Genomic DNA, 25946 nt, shown 5'->3' with positions numbered 1-25946 from the left:
GAGGGCTGAAAATTTGGGGATATACCAACAAATAGCAGAATGTGAATCACAGAGCAACTAAGTTTATTAGCATAATCAGAGAGACTGATGAATAAAGGCCTTGATAATAAGACAATGACTAACACAAAAGGAAAGTTACTAATTCGAGAATCTGAGGCAACTCTGCTAAAGTGGGGCATGCTGTGAGAAGCGTGCGCCAGCTCACCTTTCAGGACCCCAAAATCAAGGCAAGGCTTCACTCTGAAAGTTAAGTACTAGGATAATGGGTGTGTATTAAGTGGTGGGCCATTCTGTCTGCCTGAGGTTTGCACTTTTATGGGTCGAGTTATGGCTTCTGCCGTGTATCAAAGTGCTCAGCTTTATGAAAATTAACTTTTAAGAAGTTCAGAAAACAAAAACCTACCCCGCCACCTCCTGTTCGTGCTCCCCAGGAAGGGACCTGCGTGTCATCCTGTGCTTCTTCATGGCAGCTGACTTCTCACCATAATAGGGGTACACCATGAGCTCCCCCTGGGAGTCCCGCTTGATGCGGAGATTTGTGTGCAGCAGGGTGCCCAGTGCCCGCAAGAAGCTGCGAGCGTCCTGGAGCAGTTGCTCAGGTGGCATCAGCACCACAATGACCAGGGTCCCCTCTGCCAGGTTCTCAGGCCAGTCAGCAGCACAGTCCAGCCCGTCCCAGCCACACTCCTCACTGTTGCACCCCTGGTCACAATGGTTGTCTTTGAAGTGGTCTGCACAGTATTTGTCATACCTAGGCAGAAGGAGACAGAGGATAGAGAAGACAGGGAGAGGGACTCAGACTAGACTGGAGCTCTATTTGGTTTTTCATGTGGAATTACTAGGATTTTCCTAGCCATGTTCTGTGGTCCCTGTCAGGACCCACATGCTCTGTGACGTCTTCTTTGCCTCTCCCATCCCTGACATCACACAGCACACATCATCTGCACCCTCATCCCTGTCGAGTGCTCCCTGAGTGGGGAATAACACTGCGCTCACTATGTTGGCAGCGCAGGGGCCCCCAGGCAGCTCACCTTAAGTCAGATTTTTAAACAAAGCTGCATATCTAAAACAACAGGTGGCAATGGGCTATAGGAAGTGAAAGGGGCCTCTAAAAGGCTCCAGAAACTGGACAAATAGCCCTGAACGAGCAAGAGCTGCTGTATAGAGAATCATGTCAATTTGGCCTATTTCATTACTTTTCAGAACTGATCCCCAACTATAGAATGTCCATACAGGATACCAGGTCTAACTTGCACAGCTTCTTTCAAATACTAGGGAGCAAAATTAGAACCCCCTAATAAAGAAAGCACAAACTATTTCATGTATACTTTCCTCTCTTCCTGCCCTCACCTTTCACCCTTTGATATTCACACCATGTAGTACAAGAGTCAGAAGCAGCTATCTGTGCTTTGGCAAGTTCTTTAACCTCCTGGGCCTCAGTTTCGTCACCTATGAAAGGTCACTAACTATATCAACAACCTCATCAGGTTGTTGAGAATTAAGTGGGTTAAATCAGATGGAATGATTCATAAGAAAGCTACCATGTAAACCAAAAGCATCTTACAATTGCAACAATAAGGACCAGCAGAGTTAAGAGGTGCAACCTAGCTATTCCTTCTTTGATAAATCTAGATGGGGAAAACTACTAGTCTTAGGAGATAGAATGGGGTAAAGAGAGGGAGATACAGACCTTTCCATCCATCCTGCGGGCAGGTTATGGGAGTGGCTGCCTGAAAGTGGGTAACACCACTTCCAAAAGTTATTTCCCCCAGGTCATGAGAGCAGCAGGTGAGAAGGCAGAGATAGGCGGGGGGAGGGGGTGAGCACTGAGCATTCCTGGCCCTCTGTCAGCAAGGGAGAGCACAGGATAGTGTGCGATGGGACAAGGCTGGCACCATCTGAAAAGCAGAGGCAGCTTGGGGTGAAGCACTGGAGTGGTTAGGAGCAAGAACCAGAAACCAAGGTGTGTTAGTGACAGTCACCCTCAGCTCCTGAAGAACCTGCATCCCTTACTTGCATGTCTTGCTGTTCCCCTGGCATTCAAAGTTGTCAAACAGGCACTCAGCTGTGTTGCACAGCTCATCGCACTGGTTGTTGATATAATCCCAGCAGGGAAGGGGGGAGGAGCAGTTGGCCCAAGGGTCTTCCATGGTGAGGGAGCAGTCACCCCCATCCCACTGGCAGGCATGGCTGTTGCAGGCCTCATCACAGACACCATCCCGGGCTTTGTCGGCACAATACTGGCTCAGACAGGTGGCCGGAGGGGTGCTGGTGGGGGCCATGTAGAGCTCACAGTGGCTGCCCCAGAATGGTGGTGGGCACTGGCAGGAATAGTAAGGAGGCTGGCGCTGAGGGTAGCAGCTGCCCCCGTGTTGGCAGGGGCCACTGGCACAGCCAGATTCACAGTCCCGGGGGTCAGGGCAGAAGCAGCGTGGTCCTGAGGAAGTGTGTACACACTGCTCCCCTCGCCTGCATTTCACGTGTCCACAGCTGCTCTGGCATCTTGCCCCAGAGAATCCCTGTAAAAATCAGAGAAGAAATAAGGATGGCAGGCGGACTCTCGAAGGCATGTCTCATTTTCTCTCCCAACCCCCTCTCTGCCAACCACTAGGGAGATAAAGTCTAGGGGCACTCAGCTCAGATCCCTCCATGGGAACTCCTGGACCAAGTTTAAGGAAAGACCTCTTTCAAGTCAACCTTCAGGTTAGGGCTGAAGGTTCCATGGGATGAATGTGGAGTTCTCACATTTGAAGAGCTCACTTCTAGAAATTACATCCACAAGTCACGGTGGGATAAAAGGCAGGTGGCATTGTATGTAAAGGTACCTTCTCCAATTGTCAGACCACTCATGTAATGTCTAGGGGGAAAAGTCATATGGAGAATTTGGGGTTTCTAGAAGACTTCCACATCTTACTTCATTTTTGTACTTTCTGTTCAGCCCAAGCTGAGGTTACTAGATCAGTTTCCTTTTGGTTATCTCCCCCCCACGCAGGGATCTCTGTTTTAGGGAGATTTCAGCCTCTGGAAATTGCAAAATTTTAGCACCAAAGGGGCTAAAATTAAGTTTCCTTCTAGTTAAGAGGCAACTTACTCCCAAATGGTCCTTGCTAAAAGAACATAAGCAGAGAGTACTTCTACCAGCTCTGGTCCATCCTGAGCAGTGAGACTGCCCTCAGCATGAGACCAAGAAACCAGAGATATCAGCCGTATTTTCAAGGGAACATACCACCACTTCCTGTGGCTTTCCCTGGGTGCTTCTGAAGATTGACAGTCACAGATTAGGAAGCTGTTTCTTGGGCATATCTAAATAGCTTTTATGAGAAAACTCAAAACCTTTCTTCTGAAAAAGCTAAAATCAAGCAATAAAGCCAGGTTTAATCCCCGTTTTGTCACAGATTGTATGGAAGAGAGAAGGCCACTGAAGTCTGCAACATGGCACTTACTGGAGGACAGCGGCAAATGAAGCCATCGGGCACGTTGCTGGCCACAGCACACGTTCCTCCATTCAAGCAAGGCATCTGGGGACACACATCCACGAAGGTTTCACAGTGACGACCTCAGAAGATAAAAAGAGACTTTAAAAGGCAGAAGTAGTAATCGTAAGCCACTGAACAACATCCTGCTGGGGTGGGAACCAGCCACAAATGGAGCAAAGGGGATGCGAGTTCAGCTCTAAGCCTACGGGGATCTGAGCACACAAAGAAAACTGAATTCCAACAAAACTGCCTGCCTCTGCTCTGCCTGCACAGTAAGGACACATGGCAAACATCTCACATCTCCAAACCTTCTCCCTTGGCAGGACAGATGCAAGAATTGACTCAAATCCCATCGAAAAAGAAAACATGGTAAATCCACCTTCAGCTTATTGAAGGCACTTCAGCTTTCATAAGTTGAAGGGGACAATTAACAAACCACTGTAGATAGACTGTTCTTACTCTTTCTGTCCCACACTGCCTCAACTGGTAACGTGTTCGTAAGGGAATGTTCCTCTTTTGATATTAATGCATCCAGACAGTTTCCATATTGCAAAAATTCCCTTCACCCCTCTGCTCTTTATAAAATTTCAAGATTCTCAAAGGTAGCGTATCTTAAAAATTGGAAGGAAAAAGGCCAGAGATGGGTTCAGGATGTAGCAGTTTATCCTGCCAAATTATTAGCAGACTCCCAAGGCACCTGACCATATCCTCAATATAAAATATATACCTACAAACCCCAGAAAATACAAGACAGATTTCTAATATGACTATCTGATGATCTTGTCACTTCTAGATACAAGAACCCAAGTTGGTCCCTAAAAGTCACCACATTGCTCTTCTCCAAAAGTGACTAATAAGTGCCTGTGATAAAGCCTCTAATCCAAGGCAGGGCTTGGGCACCTTTATATCCTGAGATGAAGAGAAAGAAGCTCAAGAAAAGACTAGGAGCCTGGATAGGCCTTAGCTGGGCAGGACATGTTTGAGATTACTGCAGCTTTCCAGTTATACCCGCATGAACCATCTCTGGTTAGACATGCAGCTTGGACTTGCTCCCTTTAAATGTCCTAGCAGATCTAAAGGTTCCTTGGGTCTCAGGAATGGAGAGATCCCAGTGATAGGAACTGTCGACTAACTCAAGTCATTACATCCAAAGGAGGCAGAGTGATGAGACCAGAGTTAGACATAAGGTCCCTGAAAACAAAATGCTATTTTGCTCATATAAAAAGAGTTCCGAGGGTGGGTGGTGATGATAGTAGAAAAATAATGTCAGTATACTAAATGCCACTGAATTATATGCTTAAAAAGGATTCAGATGGTAAATTTAAGGTTTTGTGAATTTCCCAAAATCAAAAAATGTCATTTTGTTCTACTACTCCCAACAGTTTTTTAATAGTCCTGCTATATCACAATTAATCAATGCCTAACAAAAAGTCTCCCAGAAGAAATAATGGCAGAGATTGAGTCCAATATCCATGAAGTAGAGAAATAAGAAAAAACTGGGCCCTTAATTAAACTGCTCTTGTTCTTTATATGTAAGAAAAACTTCACTAAAACCCTCTTCCCAGGCAGAGTGGCAAGAGGCTGGAGCGGCCCTCACCAGTGAAGGTGCTGCGGCAGACACACAGGTAGTCGTTGGTGAGCTGCACACAGTCCAGGCTGCCCTCGGAGCTGCAGGGGCTAGAGAGGCACTCGTTGATATCCCCCTCACACCGCTCCCCAGCAAAGCCAGGCAGGCAGTGACAAGTGTAGCCCCCAATCCTGTCCACACACCGACCACCATTAAGGCAATGGGGGCCCCCGGCACAGTCATCAACATTCTCTTCACAAAGGAGGCCTGAGGAAGAGAGGAAGAGATACAAAATTATGAAAATCCTTTGAGCAGTGCCTTCCAGCAAGGGACAACACCCCTGCTCACACCTGCGCAGCTAATCAGACTACATGTTCCTCAATGTTTTGTGTGGTCATTTAGGTCACGATGAAAAAAAAACACTGTTCCACATATCTAAATAAGCACACATGGTATAATAATCCAAGGAATTCTAAGAAAAGGATAAACTCAAAGAGACCTACACCTACAAAAACCACAAACTGTCAAAAGGCAAAGACAATAAAGGAATCATAAAAGCATCAGTAGAGAAGCAACTTATCACATACAAGAGGGGAGTGTCAGTGAGATCAGCAGCTGGTTTCTCATTAACGAGCATGGACATAAGAAAGCAGACAGGTGGCAAATTTAAAATGATGAAAGAAAAAGATTGTCAATAATAACAAAACCATTACTTCCCATCCTTAACAAATGGTTAGAGGAAATAGAAATTTCATTCATTTTCCCACCTGTGGAGGCAAGAGTTTTAGAAAAATACAAAAGTGGGTGAGCATGAATTATTTATTAAGAGGCTGTTACTTGCTTTCCCTTGTCTTGAGAATTCGCCTAATTTTATTGTAACATTATATTAGATTCACATTCTATATTTCCTGGAACAAAAGAAGTCAAAAAACTGGATAAAACTAAGAACATAAACTGGAGCCTCGAAGCTAACAAGAGATGAGAGAATAAAATGTCTTGAATTACCAGGACGCAGAACCATATGCTTGGAATGAAGTAAATCTTACTGTCTTTAATTTTTAAAATCCCTTCAACACTAAGAATACATTTATAGTTTACAGAATGCTCCGTGTGGACCTTGGGTGAGATTGAATTCATACCCCGAGTGCCTGGTGGGCAGGAGCACTTGAAATGGTTCACGAGGTCGATACAGGTGCCTCCATTCTGGCAAGGCTGATTCTGGCACTCATCTACTTCGTACTCGCAGTTGACACCCTGATATCCTGGGACACACTGCCAGGAGGAACCAAAAAGAATAAGGAATATTGCACCACTATTGGCAAAAGACCATGACAGCAAGTGATATCTGGAACATTACTGTGACCCTTCCCTCCTCCCCACTTCTACGTTTCTCTGGAATCATCACTCCGCCAATCATCCTGCACAGGGACAGCCTGCAGGCCCCTGGCACCCACCCATTCCTCCTCCAGCTAAAAAGGCCACCTGAAAGGAAGGCAAGGACTGAAGATTCTCAAAGATATTTCAGATCCCTGTGCAAACTTTCCTTCCTCCTGTGTACAGGTTTCCCCATCTTTAAAATATATATTCCTGTAGATGGGATGAGGTCCTCAGCCCTCAGCCAAGAAGTACATGTGGATGGTAGTGAATATTCCTGTGGACGGGATGAGGTCCCCAGCCCTCAAACAAGAAGTACATGTGGATGGTAGTGAATATTCCTGTGGACGGGATGAGGTCCCCAGCCCTCGGCCAAGCGGTACATGTGGATGGTAGTGAATATTCCTGTGGACAAGATGAGGTCCCCAGCCCTCGGTCAAGTGGTACATGTGGATGGTAGTGAATATTCCTGTGGACGGGATGAGGTCCTCAGCCCTCGGCCAAGCAGTACATGTGGATGGTAGTGAATATTCCTGTGGACGGGATGAGGTCCTCAGCCCTCGGCCAAGCAGTACATGTGGATGGTAGTGAATATTCCTGTGGACGGGATGAGGTCCTCAGCCCTTGGCCAAGCAGTACATGTGGATGGTACTGAATATTCCTGTGGACGGGATGAGGTCCCCAGCCCTCGGCCAAGCAGTACATGTGGATGGTAGTGAATATTCCTGTGGACGGGATGAGGTCCTCAGCCCTTGGCCAAGCAGTACATGTGGATGGTACTGAATATTCCTGTGGACGGGATGAGGTCCCCAGCCCTCGGCCAAGCAGTACATGTGGATGGTAGTGAATATTCCTGTGGACGGGATGAGGTCCCCAGCCCTCGGCCAAGCAGTACATGTGAATGGTTGTGAATATTCCTGTGGGGGGACGGGATGAGGTCCTCAGCCCTCAGCCAAGCAGCACATGTGGATAGTAGTGAAGACAGCATTTATCCATCTCCAGGTTTGGGAAATTGCATGTATGAATGAGAAACAGACTGAGATGGGTTGTGTGGGGAGACAGAAACTGGGGTGCTGGCTGAATGTAATTGGTATAGTGGCTTAGAAGGATCTGGGGGCTGATTAAGAAAATAAATCTGTCAGGTAGATTTATTTGGGCAACTCTTTGCTTGATATGTTTGCACATGGGGCTATCCCTCACAACTAAGAGGGGTCTTCCACGGGGCAGTGGTGAGAGGTGAGCAAGCAAACTCTAGGACAGGAAAATCAGCCTAGAGCAGGCATCCTCAAACCTTTTAAACAGGGGTCCAATTCACTGTCCCTCAGACCGTTGGAGGACTGGACTATAGTTTAAAAAAAAAAAAAAACTATGACCAAATTCCTATGCACACTGCACATATCTTATTTTGAAGTAAAAAAGCAAAAACGGGAACAAACACAATCACACCACTTCATGTGGCCCACAGGCCGCAGTTTGAGGACCCCTGGCCTAGAGGCTTTATAGCTCTGGCGTTTACCCATTATGACTTATCCTATGGCTAGAAGGTGCTGGCTGCAGTCCTGCAAGATATGCAAGGCAGGCAGGCTCTAAATGCTAAAAACCTGCTTATCTGGGGTGTTTTTAAAACAATCAGATACGTAAAACGAATTTGGTTTGGCCACTGTAGGCTTTTGATCTAATTTCTGCCACCACACAGAGGCAGAAATTCTCGGAAAGCCTTCCTCAGTGCTGCTTGATGGGTGGAGCTGGCATCAAGTCCATGTCTCTGGTGTTTTTAATATCTTGCTCTAACTATTATCGGCCCAGACATTAAGGAGATAGTGATATGTCCTTTAAAGACATGTACTTCCTCAAATATACACATGTAACCAACCCTTAGCATGGTGCTATGGGGAACAACGTGAGCAACATTTTTTTTTGAGAGAGAGAATTAGTAGTTGACTAATCAATGACTATACACAAAGGTGACATGGGCCTAAGGAACACACCTCAAAGCAGCTTCTCCTACCTCAGTTGCTATTTAGGGAAGTGCTAGGGGTCGCTGTGCTATGTAGACCTCCAAAATGCACCCTGGAGGTGACTTTTGGCTCTGAATCCTGGAAGCAGGCCTGAGGAGGAGATGGCTCTAGACCTCTATAAAAATATCTTACCAGGGCATGTTAATTTACTGCACAGGGAAGCTGAAAGAAACAGTGATCAGTAAACACTATGCTGGTGACTGGTAAAAATCTATCAACTGCAAACACGAGACACAGCTGCTCAGTCCAACATCCTAGTGCTCAGCACAGCTGCACAATCCCCTGGGAGGCCTCTGCCCTCTGCCCACTCAGAGTCCTCACCTCACATCTGTAGCCACCAATGAAGTCACTGCAGGTGGCCCCATGCTGGCAAGGGTTGGACACACACTCATCCAGCTGCTCCTCGCAGTAGCTACCAGTGTAGCCCAGGGGGCACTGGCAGTGGTGCATGCTGCCAGCACTGATACAGACGCCCGAGTGCTGGCACAGGCGGTCAACAGGTACACCTAAAAACCCAGTGAGGAGGAGGTACCAGAGAGCATACAACACACAGGGTTAAACCAGCAAATGAGGAAGCAAATCCAAACTGGCTGACAATCAAACTTTACTCCTATCTAGTTCTTCACAACCCTCAGCACCAGATTTGTATTAAAAATACAAAAGCCCTTGAAAGAACCAGACCAGCGCCATCTTAAAAGTTTCGCTCCCCCCACCCTCTGTCATTTCACTCAGTAAGTTTCACCTTTCAGGCAAGCCCAGGCAATTCCCCAGAATCATAAGACAACTGCCCACCAATCAGGGAACCCCCCCCCCAACCAATCCAGAAGCGCCCACCCGCCGCGCGGGACCATAAAAACCCCCTGCTCCAGAGCTCGGGGCTCCTGGCTCAGATCTGTTGTAGCGGAGACCCCGGGAGGCCAAGTTCGAACTTGCAATAAAACGGCTTTTTTGCTTTTGTATCGGACTCAGCTCCCTGGTGGTCTTTGTGGGAGATTTCAAGATCTGGGTACAACACCCTGAAAGTGGAGTATGTCAGTTTCATTTCAAATAGATTTCTTTTTGGAATCAGTGAGCATATTCCTTTACCCTTCACCTTCTGTCTCAGGCCCTTTCTCCAGGGCCCTGCCTGTCCACTATTCTGCCCTTCCCTCTCTTCCCACAGTAACATCTTCCCTCCCTGAACAGGGCTGCGCTCACCTCTGCGGGAGGCTGCCACCTCACAGGAGACACTGGGCACATCACAGTAAGAACCAGCCCATCCAGATGGACACAGACAACGAGACTCTGCTTTTTCCTGAATGCAAGTGCCTTTGTTTTTACATGGAGACCGACTGCAGAGGTTCACCAGGGTCTGAAACAGAAGTAGAGGTGCGCATACGTCAAACCCCAAACACTGGAAACGGAGAAGATAGTTCCATTGTACTGTAAGAAATCAAAGGAAAGAATGCCAATTACAAAAATAAAGAGCCCTTACCCAAGCCTTAAACTACATCAAGTGTCCCAACATACACCTCATCATTTTTATATACAATAGGTCCACATGCAACACCTTTAGCAGATTCTTGGAAACTACAGCTGTTAGTGAAGTCACAGTTTCCAAGATGTGTAATGGAACCAATTTTACTATAGGCTAATTGATACAGACAAGAATTTAAGTTCCTCTAGCATATTCTGGTCACAAAATCATCACCAAACTTCAAAATAAAGATGCAGACACTTCTAATATTAAATATTGAAGTAAATGTGAGCTATACATACATTTAAGAAAGAGTCATAAAAACAACTAAAGAGAATTACCTACCTAATTTTTGGTGAATCAGTGAGTGACAGTAGTCATAGTAGTGGTAGGTTAATTCAAGAAATAAATGTTTGCAAAGTGAAAATTCTAAGGAGCGCCTCCTCCTACCCACACAGTTAAAGAACAGTAACAAATACGGTCAGCTCACTGAGCACTTCCAGACTGCATCATTTATGGGCGTGCATTTCCATGATTATCGTAGATTTTACAAATTTGTATTTTATAGTAATTTGCATATCCATTCATTCAATTTTCAATCTCGTTATTCCAATTCAGGGGTGTGGATGGTCAGAGTAGCCGCAGCCAGGGTGGAGCCCATCTCATCACAAGTCACACCACACCACTCAGACCAGTTCACCTAGTGGGCACATCTCCAGGATATGGAGGAAACCTACACAAACGTGGAAAGCATGCAAACTCCACACAGGTGATGGCACCAGTCAAGAATCAGTTTCTTTTCTCACTGACATCATAACACAATAATGTTGAACAAAATGACGTTATTTAAGGTCTAATTCCCCTTAGCTCTGCTATTTAGAAAGTTCTTGCCAGAGACTTTTAAGAATTCAAGGAAACCCAACATGTTTCATTATTCCTAATGCTCTAGACATAATTATGTCTACATACATAATTATGTCTAGAGCCACCCAGTAGGGCTAGAAAGAGAGTCAATACTGTCGTGTAGATTCATTCTTCCTGGGCTGAGTACATGTGAAAAATTCACATGGGTCTTTGACCAAATCTACCTGCAGTGAATACAGGCTAAGGGAGGGAAAGCCTGTCAATAAACTGCAAGCTGTTAAACAGCTTGTTTCAAAAGGGATACAGATAATCAGGCTTAGGAAAATGTGAGGCAACGAGTGCCAGAGGACTAGCACCTCTCATGTTTATTCACCTGGAGTGAATAAACAGAAAGGCCACCTTCACCTACAATTCGCTGGAGGAAGGGAAGAGTGCTCCCCAGCTGGTCCAGTCTTCACTGTAGGACTGAGGAGCGCAATAAAGAACGCCCTCTTGACCCACAGAATGAGCTGGAGGTGGATGTGTGTTTCCAACACAGCCAAACCCTTATGCAAGTGTGCCCTCTAAGTCAAATTATTCCTATGCTCTTTAGAGTTCTATTATTCTATTATTGTTAAAGAGGCAACATAGCACAAAATTAAACACAATGTTGTTTGGTATGCAACCTTGGAAAAGTTACTTTGCTCCTCTTAAGAGTTCAGTTACTTCTTCATGAAATGAAATGTTAGACTTGAGCCTTAGGAGGGTTCCTTTCATCCAACATTATGAAAATGTATATTACATGTTTGAATTTAAAAGACACATAAATAGTTTGCCTTTAGGATGTTGTAATATTACAATGCATAGTAATTATTATTATCATACCCTTAGTTATTTCATCTGACCTTTAAAAGTTTTGATTCTTTTCTCTTTTAGTGTTTTCGATGTAAAAGATAACTATGTGCTTACTTCCCACATGTTATTTTTCTGCAGTTCTTGGTCAACCTCTACTAACAATCTTACGTGTGTTAATCCATACATTTCCAGTGTCATCATTCTGGAATCTACCAACTATTAAGAAGTTACCAAGCTTTATCTCAAGGACACTCCTGAGGTCCATAATTTTCTCTTTTTAAAGGGGCATATTCTGCCTAGAAAGTGAATGGGTGTATAATTCAACTGCTCCCAGAAAGGTGAAGAATGGGAAGGAAGTTAATTACCTGACAGTTTTTCCCAGTGTAGCCCAAGGAACAGGTGCAGTGGTAGGTACCCAGGCCGTCAACGCACGTTCCCTCATTCAGGCACGGATAAGAGTTACATTCATTGATCTCATGGAGGCAGAAGGGACCAGTGAAACCCACAGGGCATAAGCAAGAGAAGGAATTAATTCCATCAGCACAAGTGCCACCATTGAAACAGGAGCTGAAGAACAAAACAGGGAGAGCCACATCAGCGATGCATCTGGTTCCTCTGACCTGCTATTTGGAAAGCACGATTTCTGGAATCTAAGATATTACAGAGGCAAATACGCTTGAGTATCTCAAAATCCTATATTCAGTAAATTTTACTTTTTGCCGAGCTAGACTGGGCACCCGAAGCCCCAAGTGCCAACCTTTCTACAACCAAAAGTCTTGAGAGTATTTAAAAGGCTGTATCTACTGGATTCCTAGGGAAAGTGAAGTTTTCCCAGGTTTTATTCACTCCTTCTGTGGTTTCCATGTATCATATTTCACTTTATCCCTAAGTCAACTTAATTTATATGAAAAATGATAAATAGATACCTTTTTGCTCTAGATTTCTTTATGAAAGAGAACTAGAACAAACATTCATAATATAATACAAAAAAATGAAACAAGGATGGGCACAGTGGCTGACCACCTGTAACTCTAGCACTCTGGGAGACTGAAGGCTGGATTGCCTGAGCTCATAGGTTCGAGACCAGCCTGAGCCAGAGTGGGACCTCTTCTCTAAAAATTAGCTGGACGCTGTGGCAAGCACCTGTAATCCCAGCTACTCGAGAGGGTGAGGCAAGAGAATCACTTGAGCCCAAGAGTTTGAGGTTGCTGTGAGCTATGATGCTATGGCACTCTACCAAGGGCCACAAAGTGAGACTCTGTCTCAAAAAATTAAAAAAAAAATTTCAAAAACCCGAAACATTATCTCCCCAAAGTTACTTAAAAGAAGAGTAACACAATGGGAATTGTTAGATCAATTATTAACTGAAATGAACAAGAAGCCAAAGGGAAAACAATAAAATCATAGGCCTTTCTGTTTCTAAGCAAGAAATAAATGATGAACCACTCCACTAAGCTTGTCAACCTCTGACTTTTGACCTTTTCATTAACTCTATGTCTATCAGGAACTGGGCAACAGGAGAGGACCGTGGAGTGCTACCCAAGTGGACGTCTCATCCCTGCCCTACAATCCTAGCATTCTGCTCTGAAGTTTCCTCCCCTTTCTCCATTTTCTCCTAAGGTGCTCCTGCCCGTGCACTGGCTACTTACCTCTCTGTGCATTCGTCAATGTTGTTCTCACAGTGGACTCCATCAAATCCTGCCTGGCACTTGCAAGTGTAACTGTTGACATAGTCAGAGCAGGTCCCTCCATTCTTACAGGGTTCGCTCAGACACTCATTCATGTCTGTCTGGCACTTATCTCCAGTGAAGCCCGGGAGGCAGAGGCAGGAAAAAGTATTCACTCCATCCACACAGGAACCTCCATTCTGGCAAGGATCTAAGCCATTATGCAAGAATTAGAGCTGTGATCAGCAGCATCAATTTAATCTTAGATTCATAAAGGTAAAATAACCTGAACGAAGTCACGCATGGAACTATGTGAAATTCACAATCTCTACATCCAATAAATAATTACCAGGAAGGCCAAGAAAATACAATTTAATGAGTAGGAACATATCCAGGAATTTTTCGTATGGTAGAAGAAAGAAAACAACTATTATAAACTACAAAACAACCTTATACCATATGTTCAAGAAGGAAATAAAAGCATGAACCTGACAAAGAAATAGTTGTAAGACAGACTCATATTAAACTAACCAGCTATAAAACTACAGTATCTGAGAAAAAATACGCTAAATGTGATTGACAGTAAACAAGACAATACAGAGGAAGCAATTAGTGAACTTAAAAATACTATAGTAAGATTATCTTTAAATAATCAAATAATCTAAAATGAAAGACTGACGAGGAAAAAACACCAAAAAATGAACCCTAAACAGAAGAAACATGAAGACCATGACCCACAGACATCATGAGAAGGGGCTAAAAAAATCAGTGGAAGGAGAATATCTTAAAAGGAGCCACAAGTGAGAAAATTACATATAAAAGAACAAATAAAAGAATTACAGCAGAATTCTCTTCTGAAATAAAGCAAGCCAGAAGACAATAGTACGAAAGGGGAAAGCTGATTTAGAACTCTATTCCCTACGAAAATATCTTTGAAAACTAAGGCAAAATAAACGTCTTTCGGCCAAACAAAAGCAGAAACAATTCATCACCAGGAGACAAGAACTAAATGACACATTAAAGGAATTTCTTCACAATGAAGGAAAATGATACTGATGGAAATGCAAATTCACACACAAGAAATGAAGATCAAGAATTATAAATATGTAGGTAACTATAAAGACTTCTTTCACCCCTTCTATTCTACATTTTCTGAATGTGTTAGTGAATACAGTCATACAAAATAATAAAATAAAATAAAATAACTGGCATAAAGGTTGTCTTTATTTATAGATAACATGATTATCTCTGTAGAAAATTCTTGGCATCTGAACTGACCTAAATGCTAATCTAGGAACTTAGAACTCATAAAGAAATTTTCTACACTTACCAAAAAAATGATACTTAACTTTTAACTCATAAAACATGTAAAAATTAACTTAAAATAGATCACAGATAAGAGCTGAAAAGTATAAAACCTTTAGAAAAATTTTAGGAGATAAACCTTTAGTTTGGATTAGGCAAGGTTTGCTAAGCGTGGACTATAAAAGGAAAGTATCTGTGCACTGAATGTCTCAGTATTACAATCCTCCTCTTCGAAAGAAGAGTAAAAGAGAGACTATAAACTGAGAGAAAATTACTGTAAAGCAAACATCTGGCAAAGAGTTGGTATTTAGAACATAAAGACCTCTTTCAACTCAATAATGAGAAAACAATTTTTTCAAATTGGCAAAAGATTTGAACAGACATTTTACCAAAGACGATATGTAGACAGGCAAAGAGCATATAAGATGTTTAACACCATTAGTAAAGAGGATAATACAAATGGAAATCACAATGGATAATACCATTATCTATCCATGAAAGAGCTTTAAGTTCAAATAAATGTATTACTAAATGTTCCTACGTACGTGGTATAGCTAGAGCTTTAATACAATTCTGTTAAGCTCAATTTACAATCGCCAAAATGTGGAAACAGCCTAAATGCCCACCAACCCAGGAATGGATTAATAAGCTGCGGTATATGTATACCATGGAATACTATTCAGCCATTAAAAAAATGGAGACTTTACATCCTTTGTATTAACCTGGATGGAAGTGGAAGACATTATTCTTAGTAAAGCATCACAAGAATGGAGAAGCATGAATCCTATGTACTCAAATTTTGATATGAGGACAATTAATGACAATTAAGGTTATGAGGGGGGGAAAACAGAAAGAGGGACAGAGGGAAGGGGGTGGGGCCTTGGTGTGTGTCACACTTTATGGGGGCAAGACATGATTGCAAGAGGGACTTTACCTAACAATTGCAATCAGTGTAACCTGGCTTATTGTACCCTCAATGAATCCCCAACAATAAAAAATATAAAATAAAAAAAATAAAATAAAATAAAAATAAAAAAAAATGGGACAATCATGCTGGAAAACATCTTTGCAACTTTTTAAAAAGTTAAATACACACTTACCACGAGATTCACCCGTTCTGCTCCTACATATTTACTCAAGACAAATAAAATCTTATCCCCACAGAAACTCATTCACAGCAGCTTTGTAATAATCCCAAACTGGGGGGGAAAAAAATCCCAAATAGCTATCATCTATTAAACTATAGTACATCCACATATGGGAACACTACACAAATATAAAATATTATAGAATGAACTATTCATATAAACACCAACATGGAAAAGTTAACCTCTCCTCCCCCAAATTATGCTTATATGATTGCATTTATATAAAATGGCAAAAAATGTCATTTAATCTCTACTGATAGAAGGTAGATCTAAAGTTGTGTGAAGCAAGAAAGAGGGATGGAGGATTAAATTACAAGGGGATAAAGATACTTTTACCTATGTTCATTATCTTGGATGACAGATTCAGTTGTCATATGTAAAAATTGTCAAATGGATAATTAAAATATTTGCAGTTCATTATATGTTAATCATACCTTAACAAATCATTTTTAAAAAATGGCTATTCTGGCATTGTTCCTATTTTGTCAATGTTCGAAACTTCAAAGAATGGTTAAAAAGGAATCTATTGCCACAAATCCTAATGACACTACTTTCGAAAGAAACAGTTAAAACACGAGGGTTAAATATTCTCCACAAATGACTACTACAGCTGATGTCAGCATGAGAGGAGGCAGCCTACACCAGCTCCCGGCTACTCCCTGGGGGTCAGGGGATGCAGGTGTACTCACTGGCGAGGCAGTCATCGATGTCCTCTTCACAGTCCACACCACTGAAGCCTGGAGGGCATTCACACATGTAGCTGCCCTGGGTGTTATGGCACAGACCGTGGTTCATGCAGGGCTTGGAGACGCACTCATCAATGTCAATTGTGCATCGCTGACCTAGAAATACAGGGCGATGAACAACCCAGCCAGAAGCTAATTCCCACAGTCATCTAGGCAGAGCCTGAGCTTAGGTAGGGTGGATGGGGCTACTCCAAGGAAATCCTGGTTGGTCTCCTCCTTTGGAAAGTCCCATCAAGGCTTCTGTGCCCCTGTGAAGTGTTGACAAAGTGCTAAACTCACCATAGAAAGAACATCATGGTTTTGATTCCTAGCTTGGAGTCTTCTAACCACTAGGGGGCCCCAAAGACATGGACAATAGGAAGAAAGGCCATTCCAGTCAGCAGCTCCTGTGTAAGGCTCAGGAGACCAGGGCCTCTCAAGTTGTCTGATGCCCTCATCACTGTGTTTAAAGTTCAGAATGTATATCCTTGGTGTCCACCCCCACATTGTTACCTTGCCATCCAGGAGCACACAAACAGCTGTAACTCTCAAAATTTGGTGCCTCTTTGCAAACAGCAGCATTCTCACAAGGGTTTGGGGAACAAGGAGCCAATACAGTCTGACAATTCTTGCCTAGAAAGTAAATGACAGCATTTATGATAAAGAACCAGCCAAGAAAATGAAAAAATTCCCCAAATGTATACCAAGGATGTTCTCAGAATTCACATAGGAAGTAGTTAGTAAGAGGCTTTGGTGTCTGAAAGACTCATAGTCCTGGTTCTCTCGGCTCTGACATAGGTGTATGACCTTGGGCAAGTTATTGATCTTACCTGAGTGCTTCATAAATGCAATGAGAATTAGAATAGTATGTAACTTATAGAGAATTCGTGTGTGTCAAAAGAAAATAATACACACCAAGTCCTTAATCCCACAGACCCTGGAGCACAGAATGCGTGCTCCACCATTTCTGGGCTGCTGTCATCTTCACTTTTACATTGTGAGTGTTTACATGGATTTGGACACCTCATCAGTCAGGTGTTCTGCATCTCCCTAGCTCAGATTCAGCTCTCATGAGCTCAGCCACACAGATCCATCTGTGCAAGGCAGGGAAGAGGCAAGCACGGCTTCCTGCACTTCACGACCTCTCCTCTCCTAAAAGCAGGCACGTCAGAGGAGGGAGGCAGGGCAGCAATTCTTCTCGCCCTTCTATCTTCTCGCGCTTCTATCAATATGGCCCGAGCAGCCCACCCATACATCCTACCTAGTATGCTAGATAAAAGCGTACAGCAAAAACAAACAAAAAATTAAATAAGAATGCTTTTATTAAGAGACAGATGAGGTCATCTTTATTTAAAGTTACAACTAACTCAACTTTAGGTTTCACTCTAAAATTCTGCATTCAGAAAGAAGGAACAGTTACCACAAATCTTCCTTAATATAGCCTCAACCAGTTTTAAATATACCTGATCAGACAGTGGTTTACATGGGTAAGCAAAGCTGCTTATCCCCTATTCTGGACAAACTCCACAAAGCTTAGAACTCCTAGTCACATGGAAAACTAAAAAGTGAACCTGTAAAGGCTGTGGGTCAGATATAACTTCTCCAAGGCCATACACAGTAAATTCTTTAATTAGTATCCTCTGAAAAAAAATAATAAACTGCCAGCATATAGTTAAATAATCTTAGTGTGTCTCAATAGCACGATGACCAAATAAAAATTGCCTAAGACACGTAGTAAGTAAGCCCATCTCCCCACATTCGTCACTTCTCACCCCTCATAGCTGTACATGAGATAATCTTTTCACTATCAACAAAGGTGAGCAGCACTCTCACTATCAAATGACGTTACTGATACTGCTTTTGTCTGGGGATAGTTACAGACTTCCTATAACTCTGATTTGATAAACCAGACAGGTTAAGTGCAGTTTCCCTACAGTAATATTTCACACAAAAGGGGCACAAAGGTAAGATGGCAGAATCAAGACCTTCAAGATAACACAGTCATGCCTGTGGCACTCTGCTGGTCTGTATAGCTCAGCGTCATCATCAACAGCTGCTGCGACTAGCCCAGGACACCAGGGAGGAAACATTGGCCATGCATCTGCCTACATGCCGCAGTCTGATGAAACAGGCAAAGCCACTGCCCCTATTTGTGCACCGTTCCCTCTGAACGTGTAAAATGGAATAAAGCAGATCCACAGTCACAGAAATACTGACAGTCACAAGACGGCAGCAATAAGGCCACAGAAAACAGAGGCTGAACGTCCTACGCACACTGCAAACATAACACCCGAAAGAAAGGGCACCTGAAGCAAAGTCCCGTGTGTCTCCTCAGTGTGTGACAGCTGTCCCAGGGCAATGCCTTTGAGAGAGGCACAGCAGAACTAAATGCGAGGGGCAGAAAGGAAGTTAAGAGGAATCTGGATTCAGAGAGACTTGTGGGTAAATCCTAGATGGACTGCTTACCTACGGACTATGAGCAAGTGAGCCCCCTTTGTCTCAGCCTCCTCAAGTACAAAACGGAAATAGCGACTTCTGCCTTGTAGATGTACTTAGGAATAGATTAAATAACCCAAAGTGCAAAAAGCATCTAGTGTATCAGAAATTACTGATAAATGATTGAAACTAAAATTAATAGGGTAAATCCAAAAAACACAGGTTAATTCAAATAACGGAGTAAACTACTAGGTGTGTACCAAGTTCCAGCCATATATAATTTTTTTTTAAATTCCAAACATTAAAGCATAAAGGCAGCAAATAATTGCCCCACACGTGCACTGAGGAGAAAACAATGTTTTGTTCAAAGCTCAACAGCTAGTCCATGAGTTCAAAAAGGAAAATCAAGAAGTGAGTCCTCAGAGCAGCATCGCTGCACCACAGACCAGGACGCAGAGACCCAAGGCAGGGCCACGTGTCCCCTGTGCTCTCTGCTGGCACCTGCAGGACCCACCTGTGTATGGCAGCACACACTGGCAAGTATAGCCACTTATGTCATCAAGGCAAGTTCCTTGGTTCAGGCAGGGATTTGAAGCACACTCATCAATATTCACCTGGCAGTTATAGCCTGTAGACAGAAAGGAAAAAAAGCAAAAACAGTGAAACTTTCTGTCAGCCTCCTTACTGAATACCTGGGAAACTGCACTCATCTCTTCAGGCCACTGGAACACCTGTTTATTCAGTTCACCCACAGGTCCGTGATATACAGTCAGTAAATGCCAGGACTTGGTGAGTTGAAAGATGAATGGCACAACAGCCTATTTAACGGTCAGAAAGCCCGATGCTCCTCCAAATGCAAGTAATTGCACCATAAAGAACAGAGAAATTTATTAAAGGTGAAAGCCTGTTCTTTGATGTAAATATAAGCCCCTTGGGATATAAAGATTCTGGTCTGGAAAAGGGATAACCTTTTAAACACATTAACCAACGCCTCTGATTTCCATGCACTCTTTCATAAGTAGAGTCTACCAAGCTGTCTTCTACTGATTCAAGGCATGAAACCCTCTCCCACTAAGAAAAGGAGAGAAAGAATGAAGGATTAATGGGAACCTTTGCACAGGGCCTTAAAATTGAGACACTCTGGCACCGCACTAAAGAAAGCGATGGTCTAGGAGCACAGAGTTCTGGGTTTAAGATACGCACCGCACAGTTGCTCGCTGGGAACGTGACTTTCTATTTTACTCCTGAGTTTTATTTTGCCCACTAATAGATAAACAACTCCCAGTGAAACGAAGAAATAAAAGTCTTTTAAATCTACAATTTCTTTGCAAATGTAATGCAATGTATCAGAAAATTAAAGACTTGAATATGGTCTCAGAAAATTTTTGAGTAATCAATTTGGCTCTAAAATCTATTGGTGTATCACAACCACCTGGCACAAAGTCTGAATGGGGCAATCAGTGACTAAGCAGATAGATAAGTGCAAACACGAGTGACTGACACACACGTCTCCTTAGTGAGTTTCTCAGAGAAAACTGAATGTAGCAACGTGACAGTGACAAAGAAAAGACTTTACATGATTACCATGCCTGTAAGTCCACAGGTAACTAAGCACATAAGAATATCTCAGAGTTTGTTGAAAGAGTTCTGAACATCTGGATTCCACCAGGATACTATTGCTATTATGATACAGTAAGCAAAATATTTTCATTTTATTTCTATGTTATCTGTTTATCATAGAGTTAAACCTGGACCAGGAAGCATACAGTCAGACATTTATCAAAAACTGTTTGAGCAGAGTCTTAAACTGCTCATCTTCAAAGCTCACCTCATTGCTAGTGCGAAGGTAGAAATTATATTTATTCATGTTTTTATTCCCCAAGCACCTTATAAGTAATATTTGCTCCTTATGTTTACTACATAAATGAATGAAAACAAAGAAAGGAAAACTAAGAATGAGTCCAGCAATATGCAAAACCACAAAAGGAGGAGACACAGAAAGATGTACTTTTGTTTTTACCTTTAAAGCCTTTCTTGCAAGTACACCTGTATCCATTCACCAGATTGTCACAAATTCCTCCATTCTGGCATGGGTTAGAATGACACTCATCTTTGTCCATGTCACAGTTGATGCCAACCCAGCCTGCATCACAGAGGCACTTATATCTGAAAGAAGAGAGAACTTTTTACTGTGGGAGGTATGACATTATAATTGATTCACAGGGTGAATACAAGACCTGATGAAGAAATAGGAAAGAGAAGAACTGACAGGTAAACTAGTATCATTTCTACTTCCCTCTGGTCTATACTTGTTCAATTTGCAGACGATGTGTGTAACATGGACCCATCTGGGCCATCCAGGAAAGACACCTACATGGTGCTTCCCTGGCTGACAAAGGTCATGAAATTACTCAATTGGAATGAAATTTCATATGTAAACAATAGTTTGTACAATACATTGGGAAAATATGAAGGTTTCGTTTACAAGGATAAATGTGCACAATGTATTTTATTAAACATAAAACTAGAGTAAAACAAATCTTAGGATCACTTATTTCTTGTGCAAAATAGACACTCAGGAAACAGGTGACCAGCAAAGACCCTGAGCCACTCTGAGGTAATCCTTGGTTACCTCACATCTAAGGAGCACATTATTCTGACCTGAAACCTAACCTCAGAAAGCATCCAGCTGGAAAAAGTACAAGAATGAAGAAATTTGATATTATTTACATATACATAAGCTCTAATTTGATCATCATTAGCATTTAAATTGTGATATGTGATCTTTGGTGATCTCTAAGAAAAAGGCAGATGGATGAGGGTGCTTTGAAACTTGCTCTACTCTGAAACAGTAATAGTTATACTTTATTTCGCACTTACCTCTTAATACGCTTTTTATTATTTTAACTGTGGAAATTTGGCAAATGGAAAGGCCTGAAGCCTTGTCCTATGGCAACCACAGCAAGAGTACAAGACTATCTCATGGGATTTAAAGTCACATTCCTGAGTCTAGAAAATGCCAACACTTCACACAATCCTAAGGGCTTTTAAAGTAGGAATGTTTACAGTTGGCTGAAGCAGCCCTACTTCAGAGCACGAACTGGTACCGTGACGGGACAGAGCTGAGCTGTGTTCAAGCAGGGGAAAAAAATCAAAGGCTAGAACATTCCTCAGAAATCAATCCTGTGGTAAGTACTAAAAAAACAATTGTCAAAGCCTCATGAAGTAAGCCTGGGCTCTTCTCAATAAGGTCCTAGCTGATGACCTGTGTACAAGAGACATTCTTCCTTATTTTCCACCTGGCTTCAGTCATAGGATGTTGGGGCCAGCTTCTACAGATAAAGTGGTGACCTGGAAGGCTTTGATGCAGACTACCAAAATCTTCAACCAAGTCTCAGCTCATGTCCCCAGCTGACTTCTTCAAGCTATTGCCTATGCTAAAAACCACCGTCTTGACATGGGTCAGTACAAACATCGCACACGCAGCTGCTCACCCACTGAGGCCTCCAGTACAGTTTCCATGGATGCAGGGATTGCTGAGGCACTCGTTCACCTGTGAGTAGCAGCTGGGGTGGTGGGGCCCCTCAGGGCACACACAGCGGAAACCATTCACATCATTGATACACGTGGCACCCTTGCGACAGGGATTAGAGGCACACTCGTCAATGTCAATGTTACATCTCTGCCCTGTGGAGAAGCGGGACAGTGTTACTCACATTCCAAGTGCTTACAGAACAGACCCAGCACTAGGAGTCTGCATAGGCCTTCAGCTGCCTTGGGACACCAAATGCCAAGATTTAAGGAGAGACACCCAATAATAGCACTTAATACCACGCAAGGAAAGCAAACTGACTTCTGTTCATGAAGCAAATTTAGCGGAAGGCTGGAATAGTGCTGAAGCATTCTGACACGTATGTCTTTTTCTTTTGCTCTTAGAAATGGGGAAACTTCACAGAGTTTTATAAAGAGAATTAAAATGTTACCAAAGATGGCTTCTCCTCTTAATGCTGTCCTAAGAATACTCAAAGAAGCTTTCCTTAACATCTTATCTGCTCATTTATCCAAATTCATTTTTTTAGTTAGCCTCCTTTTTTTTTAGACAGTGTCTCGGTCTGTCACCCTGGGTAAAGTCCCCCTCACATCACAGCTCACAGCAACCTCAAACTCTTAGGCTCAAGAGATCTTCTTGCCTCAGCCTCCTGAGTATCTGAGACTACAGGTGCCAGTCACAATGCCTGGCTACTTTTTCTACTGTTAGTAGAGACAAGGTCTTGCTCTTGCTCAGGCTGGTTTTGAACTCCTGAGCTCAAGTGATCCACTGGCCTTGGCCTGTCGGAGGAGGAGGATTACAGGCATGAGCCACTGCGCCTAGCCATTTAATTAGCCTCTTATATTTCTGGTCAAACTGAAATTCATCAGTGAATGAACTATAAATTTAATGATTAAATTGATTATAAAAAAGCTAGGGGAAAAAAGATGTTTTCCTTATTAGAGTTGCATCAATCTATCTTTTAAATCTCAAGATATAGTCTCTAAGCATTATATTTTATTGCCTTTGATGACAGAGAAGACAATCAGGGTCTCTCAGTCTAGACATGTGGTTATCAAACTTTAGTATATGAAGAATACCAGCCTTCGGTAGTTATTTTAAATGGAAATGTCTAGGCCCCATTGGTATAGACTGTGATAGACAGAATCAAGCAAGATTTTTTCTTTTTTAATGTAGGGGTTATAAACAATGTATTTTGATAAATTCTTTTCTAGACAATTATTATTTCCCATCATCTAATAGTGTAAATGATGACAGTATATGAACTGAAGTGAATATGTTCTTCCTCTAAGACATATAAAATTGTACTTTGAAAAGATGTCTGCTTTAATAATATTTGTTGCATCAAGCTAAATAAATTTACCAAGACTGGGCGGCACCTGTGGCTCAGTCGGTAAGGCGCCGGCCCCATATACCAAGGGTGGCAGGTTCAAACCTGGCCCCAGCCAAACTGCAACAAAAAAACAGCCGGGTGTTGCGGCGGGCACCTGTAGTCCCAGCTACTCGGGAGGCTGAGGCAAGAGAATCGCTTAAGCCCAGGAGTTGGAGGTTGCTGTGAGCTGTGTGAGGCCACGGTACTCTACCAAGGGTGATAAAGTGAGAGACTGTCTCAATAAATAAATAAATAAATAAATAAATAAATAAACTTAAAAAAATAAAAAAAGTTACCAGGACAGTTATATAAGTGTTATGATTTATTACTTTTTGAATAACTGAGATTTAACTGTATTATTTCTGGATAATATGCTATTTTAAAATTACTCATAATTTGTAAATAAATAACATTGAGCAACCACGAAGAAGGAATTTATAAATCGGCATGTTTTTTCATTTAAGAAACAGCAACCTTGCATTTACACTAGGATATTCCAAGTGAAATAGATACCTACTCATATAAAGTATGAGTACTAACATTTTTCACCCTCCATTGCTCTCTACTGGTGGTTCTTGTGGTAAAGACCCATAATCTGGAAGTGGTTTCTCTTTTCCTCTGGACTGTTTTATTAATAACTTCTTTTAAAATAATATTTCCTTGGCCTCAAACACTGATTCTTCAAGATGTTTGCCACTGGCACCAAGATATGAACCAGAGCTCTTCCACCGCAGAGCAGGCCTCTGCCCACAAAGCAGTGGAGGGTAAGGAAAAGCTTTTTTCATAGTTGTTCTGTTTTAGAAACTTCTCCTCAGAAGCTGCTTCTCCCAAGATTACTTCACTGCTTTTAATCTCTGTGCAGAAAAACATTTTCAAGCCGTGTTTACCCAAGTGTGTTAAGTGTCTATCTCCTTGTGCAGTCTGCTGGGTTGGCTGACAGCTGTACCACCAGCCAGGTTCATACTCAAGGAGTTTCCTTCCTTTCTATTGCAAGGCCATGCACCTTGCTGGGCTCTGGTGTTTAATAATTGAAGGAATGGTATAGTCCACACTCTACAGTCTGAAGGTGGATAGCAAAAGTGCTGTATTCAAGTCCTATTCATTCATTCTTTCATTAAGCAACGTTTACTGAGTGTCTCCTTTGTGCTAGACATTGCTTTAGGCACTTGGTATAAAGATGATTAAACGTAATCTCTGCCTTCTGGGAACTGAGAGCCATCCCTGTGCGACTCATTAGCTGAACTCATTATGCAGAGTTCCATCTCTCAGTTGTCACGTTCAAGAGTAGTAGTAGAACTTCTTCTCTGGGCTGTTATGAGAATCCAGGAAGACAATGAATATGAAGGTGCATTAACAAAACTGAAAAGCAATTTACAGGCGCATCACATAATTCCTTAATTTGCTGTATTCAGCGAGGGCTAGGAAAACAGAGAACTTACTCTTAAAACCAGGAAAGAAAATAAAGAAAGGAAAAGAAAAGAAAAGAAAGCTAGCTCAAACAAAAAAACCTTTCCCTAAAATCTGTCAATGCTGTTTAAATTGGTACATAAAAAAGTATTAAAATAAAACAAGAACATGACTCCTCACATTTGCTGCTGATGAGTATATGTAATATATACCACAGCAGTCTGTGATATTTTCAGCAGCTTGTTTAAAAAATAATCTCAGACACAGCAAACAGTTCCAAGGACAGGGTAACCACCCAGTAACCAAAACATTCCAGTTCTTAGTTATGGAGTTTCATGCTACACCTCAAGTTTGTTTTAGAATATTTTTAGCCTATGTCCTCCCTCCTTGACCTTCCTGGTTTTCTGAATGTGAAAAAAGAGAAAGAATATGATTCACTGGAATTTCAGAAAGGAAAAAAGGGTCCAGTAGAGCCTTATATAAATCCAAAAAGACATTCTACAGGCTCCCACTCAGAGGAATGAGCCTGGAACCCTGGCTGCAGAGCACTGGTACATCACTAACTTCTCTGAGCTCTGGGTTTCTCGTCAACACCACAGGAATGAAAATAGTAGTGACAAGGAACATTTGGCACTTAATTTAGTCCCAGATCAGAGTAAATCCTTGATAATGTTAGCTATTCTCTTCCTGTTACCCACTGAACAACAATGCACCTATTATCCTACCTAGCAGGGATTTTGCATGTTC

General features: G+C 42.4%; 1 protein-coding gene across 2 annotated transcripts in view; it reads right to left on the bottom strand.

The window, feature by feature from the left end:
* The window catches only part of NOTCH2 (notch receptor 2), a 155013-nt gene that overhangs the window by 11782 nt on the left and 117285 nt on the right, over positions 1-25946 (bottom strand). Inside the window, exons 13-26 of one of the 2 annotated variants that reach the window (XM_053590948.1) lie at positions 22365-22557; positions 20891-21036; positions 19385-19498; positions 16948-17067; positions 16399-16551; positions 13239-13467; positions 11955-12156; positions 9633-9786; positions 8757-8941; positions 6183-6315; positions 5074-5310; positions 3444-3556; positions 2014-2519; positions 404-751 (exon numbers count right to left, since the gene is read on the bottom strand). In XM_053590948.1, the coding sequence (XP_053446923.1) occupies positions 404-751; positions 2014-2519; positions 3444-3556; positions 5074-5310; positions 6183-6315; positions 8757-8941; positions 9633-9786; positions 11955-12156; positions 13239-13467; positions 16399-16551; positions 16948-17067; positions 19385-19498; positions 20891-21036; positions 22365-22557 (2833 nt within the window). Of the gene's footprint in view, positions 1-403; positions 752-2013; positions 2520-3443; positions 3557-5073; positions 5311-6182; positions 6316-8756; positions 9452-9632; positions 9787-11954; positions 12157-13238; positions 13468-16398; positions 16552-16947; positions 17068-19384; positions 19499-20890; positions 21037-22364; positions 22558-25946 lie in introns of those variants that run through there. The other variant, XM_053590949.1, reaches the window with a different exon arrangement.

This window comes from Nycticebus coucang, chromosome 5, assembly GCF_027406575.1.
Source record: "Nycticebus coucang isolate mNycCou1 chromosome 5, mNycCou1.pri, whole genome shotgun sequence".
NCBI lineage: Eukaryota > Metazoa > Chordata > Mammalia > Primates > Lorisidae > Nycticebus > Nycticebus coucang.
Note: the sequence above shows the minus strand (reverse complement) of the source record. Positions and strands in the feature narration are given on the sequence as shown.